The sequence below is a fragment of the Lampris incognitus genome, chromosome 17 (genome assembly GCF_029633865.1).
Source record: "Lampris incognitus isolate fLamInc1 chromosome 17, fLamInc1.hap2, whole genome shotgun sequence".
In the NCBI taxonomy this organism is placed as follows: Eukaryota; Metazoa; Chordata; class Actinopteri; order Lampriformes; family Lampridae; genus Lampris; species Lampris incognitus.
Window position 1 is genome coordinate 34,774,899 of NC_079227.1, and position 7,035 is coordinate 34,781,933.

Here is a 7,035-nt window from a genome sequence, read left to right on the forward strand (position 1 = left end):
TGAGTCTTTTGCAGCAATCAAAACAGATTTATTTTCAGAATCAGAATCAGAACACTTTATTCCTCCCCGAGGTTAAATTGGGTTCTATTACAGACACTCGGACCCTAGTAACTAAAAAGTAACAAGATACAAGATAAGAAAATAGCAACAGAAACAAATAGATTAAATAAGAAATAAGAACAAAATATAATAACAAGCATGGTGCACATAACAATATCTATCTATGCTGCACTACAGCAGCACAAAACAAGCAGCACAAACAAAACCCGACAGGGCCAGTCCAGTGACCATTAACTCCGAATGTCTGACAGGCTTTAATCACAACTTCACAAAATAGTTACGCTCATTTTAAATACCGAACCAATTTTATCATAGAATAAAGTTACACAATAATGTTTATTTACACTTAACTTACGGTGCATTAAATTATGGAGACGCATGAAATACCCATAACCTTTTAAATTACAAGTAAAATAGCGACGAGCAAATTCTTATCGGCCGTGCTCGAGGATTTTTTACAATTCCTCATTTTTGGGGTCCTGCCCACTGTGAGGAAGACTTCGAGCGTTTGTTTCATTGCACAAGGATAACACCGGGGGTATAATGAGAAATATTCAAGGCATCTACCGTTGAGCGACAATGAGAACACTTTTGCAAGCGCACAAACCTGGCACGACATGAGACACTGCACACTGTCGTATGCTAACATTTCTCCCGCACAGCTCGTACTATGCAGTGCAGACAGCGGCAATACCAAATAAATAAAAGAGTGAGATTTTTACTGGAATAAATATGATTCAGAAACAAACATTTGAGGTGTCTTGTTAACTGAGCCTTGTTCCGTCATCGTGGATGTAGTACGGGTTGCTGTGGCCTCTGTGCTCAGCATATGGGTTTGTCTGGGTCCGGCTCTGAGCATCTGGGTTGCTGCCCGTCATTTCATTCGGGTCGCCATACTCCCACTAAAATGCCAAAAAAAAAAAAGGAGAAAAGAAAAAAATAACAGTTGTTGAGTCTTTCTTTATGACGTGACACTTGTGTGAGGATCACTTACTCGTACAATCTATAAATCCACATTGGTCATCGTTTGAGTACTATTCTATACCATCTGTTCTATACCACCTATTCTATACTATATATTCTATATTCTATACCCTCTATTCTATACCCTCTATTCTATACCATCTATGTCTATTCTATACCCTCTATGTCTATTCTATACCATCTATTCTATACTAACTATTCTGTGCTATTCTATACTATCTATTCCACACCATCTATTCTATACCCTCTATGTCTATTCTATACCCTCTATTCTATACTAACTATTCTGTGCTATTCTATACTATCTATTCCACACCATCTATTCTATACCCTCTATGTCTATTCTATACCATCTATTCTATACTAACTATTCTGTGCTATTCTATACTATCTATTCCACACCATCTATTCTATACCCTCTATGTCTATTCTATACCATCTATTCTATACTAACTATTCTGTGCTATTCTATACCATCTATTCCACGCCACCTATTATATACCCTCTATGTCTATTCTATACCATCTATTCTATACTAACTATTCTGTGCTATTCTATACTATCTATTCCACACCATCTATTCTATACCCTCTATGTCTATTCTATACCATCTATTCTATACTAACTATTCTGTGCTATTCTATACTATCTATTCCACACCATCTATTCTATACCCTCTATGTCTATTCTATACCATCTATTCTATACTAACTATTCTGTGCTATTCTATACTATCTATTCCACACCATCTATTCTATACCCTCTATGTCTATTCTATACCATCTATTCTATACTATTCTATCCTGATTTCCCCTCCGGGGATGAATAAAGGCTATCTTACTCTATTCCGTATATTGTCAGCGTGAAATGTAAATGCGATGTTATTTAAAATTTTCCCCAAAAATCTGTTTTGTTTTACTCCAAGCGTTGTCATTTCGGCCAATCAAATCGAACGTATTTTCGTAGAAAATCTCGAATGTTGTTTAAAAGAGAGCATCCAGTCATTATGTCTCACGATTTTCGTCATTGATTGAGGCGACAGGAAAGGGAGGCCCGGCAGAAGGTTGGGGAGATATAAAAGAGAAGGTGTGACTGGGATTGATGCTTGGGCACCATGCATGTGTGGGAAGATGGTGGCGCAAATTCGCATTTGCAGCGGCCTCACCCAGTACCATCTATACAGTGTCTTTGTCCACGTCTGCGTCTAAGTTTTGTCTTCGTTTGATGGCTGGGAGAGCTGGTGCTGGATCGTCTGGGAGAGCTTGGTCTGCTGCATCCTGTGGGCCCAGGGACCACGGCCTTTCCTGGAGCTGCACCCAAGGAGGAAACACCGAGGGCGGTCTGATAGGACACGGAAGCGGGGCAGGCTAAGCTAACTGCTAGCCCATGCAAACCGGCAGTTCCGAAAACACCGAGGGGTGTTTGGTGGCGGCCTCACCTGGCGTTGACTGTGGTGTTTTTGAGGTCGTCGTGTGGCTTGCAGGGAGATGTGTCGAGGGTGTCTGGCTGGGAGAGCTGTTGCTGAATCAGCTGAGAGGGCTTGATGTGCTTTGTCTGGTGGGACCAGAGACCATGGTCCCTGCGCCCAAGGAGGAAACACAGAGGGTGGTCTGACAGGGCATGGAAGTGGAGGGGGGGGGTAAGCTAACTGCTAACCCATGCACACCGGCAGTTCCGACAGTCATCCTGGCTGGCATTCGTTCCCTTGGACAGTGAGTTTTTTTTTTTTAGTGTAGATATATAGTATGTGTTAGTTTGGATAAGTGTGTGCTTGTAGTTTTTGGACGTGTTTTTGTCTTTGTGTTGCACCGCTGTGGGCTGGGGGAAACGGTGAATGAAACGGCATTTCGTTTCATTTAATTTACGCAAGTGCATGAAGTGAAATAACAAAGTGTTCCTGATTCCTGATGAGCAAGTGTGTCAAGCTGCAGCAGCGGCGCTATACGGGCTCCCCTCATTCTTAAAAGTCTCTCGGTTTCAAATTTCAATGCAGTGGACAGAGACAAATGCAATTATTCAACAATTGTTCAACAATGGGCATGATCCAACAGTCAGTCAGTGAATGGTCCCCTACTTAGCCTACCCAACCACTAGGGACAGCTGCAGCCCCCCCTCCCTTCCTGCGCTAATGCTCAGAGGTAGTTGGGACCCTATATGTAAATTCACTGCTGTACCAATTGATGGATATTAAACAACATGGGCTGTGCTTGAGAAGGATTCAATCTGTGTTGTATTAAAAATAATGTTAAAAATGTCATTTTGCTGTGAACAGTGTAAAGCGCTTTGAGTGGCTGTTGCAGCTAGAAAAGTGCTATAAAAATGCAACTTGATTGATTGATTTGAATGGGCGGCACGGTGGCGCAGTGGTTAGTGCGGTCGCCTCACAGCAAGAGGGTTCTGGGTTCGAGCCCCGGGGTAGTCCAACCTTGGGGGTCGTCCTCTGTGTGGAGTTTGCATGTTCTTCCCATGTCAGCGTGGGTTTCCTCCGGGTGCTCCGGTGTCCTCCCACAGTCCAAAGACATGAAGGTCCGGTGAATCGGGCGTACTAAATTGTCCCTAGGTATGAATGTGTGTCGGCCCTGTGTGATGGCCTGGCAGCCTGTCCAGATTGTCTCCCCGCCTGCCACCCAATGACTGCTGGGAAAGGCTCCAGCATCCCTGCGACCCTGACAGCAGGATAAGCGGTTCGGATAATGGATGGATGTTCAACAATAATTCATAATGTATTTCAAATCTTGCTCAGTAACTTTTGCAACACCTTATTCCTCTGAATTCTCTCACACCCTACTCTTCATAAATATAAGTGTGCAAAAACACACACACAAAATTTATTCAGTTACAGATGCAAATATTAGATGCACTTACTGAGTTGCTGGTGCCTTGGACCGAGCTCAACGTGGCCCTTGGGATACTTGGCAGCCCAGGGCTTGCATAGTCACCTGCGTTGCTGTTCCTGATATTAGACTGAGCCCTCTTCTTCAAGGGTCTAGAAAAGGGAAATGTTGGTTTTGATCAGAAACAATACTGTTCAAGAATCAAAGAAACAGTTGATAGAAGAATACAGGGGGAAACAAGTTTGTCGAGTGAGACAGGAAAACAGCAAGAAAGACTGACAAGAGGCAGAGGGATGTAACTGAGGGAAGAGGTGTGCATAAGGAACTAACTTGTGTGCCAGTAAAGACAGGGCAAACATCGTAATGAGCAGCAGCCCTCCAAACGTGGAACCAATGATAACCAGCTCCAGTTTCCATGCTGAAAGGAACACAAATATATAAGTTACAGCAAAGACTTGTCAGGTCAAAAACAAAAAGGCTTTCATTATAGATACCATGTCATGTTACCCCATGGCTCTTACGTATGTTATTTTCCAGTAATTGAAGTGTAGCTGCTTTGCTAGGTTGATACAAGAAAACTCTTCCAGCAGAAACCAAGAACGGCCTGCAACGTGTACTTGTATAATGTGAGGCACAGTGAGGAAACAGTGTCATGCGCACGTTTTGATGCGTGCTCAATAATCCAGGTAGAAGACGGTGCCAGAAGTTGCTCCAACCCCGGCACAAACGGAGCAATATAGTGTACGCAGTTAAGTGCCGGGAGGATTGCTGCGACTGGGGAAACTGTTTAAACAGACGCTGACCAAGAGGATGGCGCAACACAGGAGAGCTAACACGTCAGGCCAGGGGCCTCATGTATCAGTCGTTATTATGGGCGAATTTGTTCGTACACACCCATGGGATTTTTTTTAGCCCTAAAGTTTGTCTCAGAGACCAGTGTAGAACCTGGGTAACCCCTGAATTTAGACACCGATTGGCTAACACTGATGTCTTTGCAGGCCTGGGTCATTGCTTGTCGCAAGAGGTAGACAATATATGTTAGGAGGAATGAATTACAAATAACCATCATGCTTTGCTCTGACTGTCAGACCATCTTGAGGGCTGAAAAGTTCCATGGGTGTGTGCAAACAGATTTGTCCATAGCAACACTTGATACTTGAGGCCCCGGACTCTGCAGTCTACATCATCTACAGGACTCTAGCCACTCTTTCAAGGAGGAGGATGTGCACATCCTTGATAGGGAGGAACGCGGGTTTGAACTGGCCGTCAAAGAGGCCATCTATGTGAAGCGGGAACGACCATCCCAGAACCAGGGTGGGGGCTAAGAGTACATCTGTCACCAACTTACAATGCTGTGATTGCAACATTCCCTAGTCCTCGGTGAATAGTACACATGGCCATTGAAACTCTAGTTAATGGTCACACCCATATTTGCATATGACACCGAGCGTTGGTTTCGGTTGTTATGCAACTGTATTGTTTATAAGGGTGGGATACCTGCAGTCAAGTTCAGACTGAAGAGGTCACTTAGATGATGATGAAAATTTCTCTCAATTAACGTTGTGTCCAGATGAACTGATTCGACCTTCTTTGAGTATCATATACAATGTCAGATAGACTCTTTCTGCTACTCATGTTAAGGATGGGACATAAGTTTGTGCACACAGTCCTGTGGGTCTGATGTGGACTGTTACCATGATCCCTGTCTAAGTCTCTGCAGGACACGGATCTCACCATGCTGCTTTCGGCAGGCTCAATGGGGAATGTATTGATTAACATGCAAAGTTTATTTTTTGGGGTTCCCCCCCCCTTTTTTTTTCTCCCCAATTGTACTTGGCCTGTTATCCCACTCTTCCGAGCCGTCCCGGTCGCTGCTCCACCCCCTCTGCTGATCGGGGGAGGGCTGCAGACTACCACATGCCTCCTCCGATACATGCGGAGTTGCCAGCCGCTTCTTTTCACCTGACAGTGAGGAGTTTCACCAGAGGGTTATAGCGCATGGGAGGATCACGTAATGCCCCCCAGTTCCCTCCCCCCTGAACAGGCACCCTGACCGACCAGAAGAGGCGCTAGTGCAGCGACCAGGACGCATACCCACATCCGTCTTCCCACGCGCAGTTGTGTCTGTAGGGATGCCCGACCAAACCGGAGGTAACACGGGGGATTCGAACTGACGATTCCTGTGTTGGTAGGCAACGGCATAGACCACCATGCCATCCGAACATACTAACACGCAAAGTTTCTCACTGATTGTAAAATATATCCCAGTTGTGCCAAAAAAAAAAAGAGGTATAAATGAGGGAAGGTAAAAATAAAGTCACATGTAATGGAGAGGTAAAAAGTGGAAGATTCTGACACTGTAATCTTTCCTTTTTGGTACTGTGTAATTACTGGTATCTCAAAGAGGAAGCAGTCTAATGCATCCAATGATAAGGAAGCATGGGTAAATGGTTCAATGCGGAGCCATGAAGCCATGCAGGGATTTCCAAAAAAAAAAAAATCTCCATAACAGTTCAACAGAATATAGAGGATGTAGATGTTAAAGTGTCACCAGCTTGTCCATCAAGGACATCGTTTAGCAAAGATGTTTAAATGATATTTCTGGTTGGATGTAAAAATCCCTTAATTTTGTGTCATGTTTCACAGACTGTGTACTTACACTGATTGCAGTTAAAACCAGTATAACCAAACGCACAACTGAAAGACAAAAAGAAAGATCCAGTTTTTATCAGAAGATGATCGTATACTAGTGTTTGTTCCAGCTATTCGCTCATTGCTTAACATTGCAATGCAGCGTTATTGATCGAGACTTAAAACCTATTCTACTGTTGTCATTGTACATGTACTCATTCTAAGATGCTCTATATGAAAAATAATGTCTCTATATAAAAAAAAGAGAATGTAACACCTTTAAAAAAATACATCTTAGATTGGATATGATTGATTGTAAAATTACAGAACTAGTTCTGCTTTGTGATGTGAAATTGTCATTACCTCCTCTTTGCACAGATTGTTCTTTGTGCATTTCTAAACCTGTCATACTACAAAAATAGTAAAAAAAATACTACAACACTAAAAATAAAATATATAAAATTAAAATAAATATTAAAGTGTATTTATAGAATATGTGTATTATTTATATATATAAATATATATT

At 42.8% G+C, this 7,035-nt stretch overlaps 1 protein-coding gene across 1 annotated transcript in view; it reads right to left on the reverse strand.

Annotated features, from left to right (window-relative positions):
* Nucleotides 1–720: 720 nt before the first annotated feature.
* Nucleotides 721–7,035, reverse strand: part of LOC130127197 (mucin-13-like) — a 23,199-nt gene continuing 16,884 nt past the window's right edge. The window contains exons 12-15 of the mRNA XM_056296767.1: nucleotides 6,538–6,575; nucleotides 4,209–4,296; nucleotides 3,910–4,030; nucleotides 721–962 (exon numbers count right to left, since the gene is read on the reverse strand). Of these exons, the coding sequence (XP_056152742.1) occupies nucleotides 825–962; nucleotides 3,910–4,030; nucleotides 4,209–4,296; nucleotides 6,538–6,575 (385 nt within the window). The 3' untranslated portion in view covers nucleotides 721–824. The remainder of the gene's footprint in view (nucleotides 963–3,909; nucleotides 4,031–4,208; nucleotides 4,297–6,537; nucleotides 6,576–7,035) is intronic.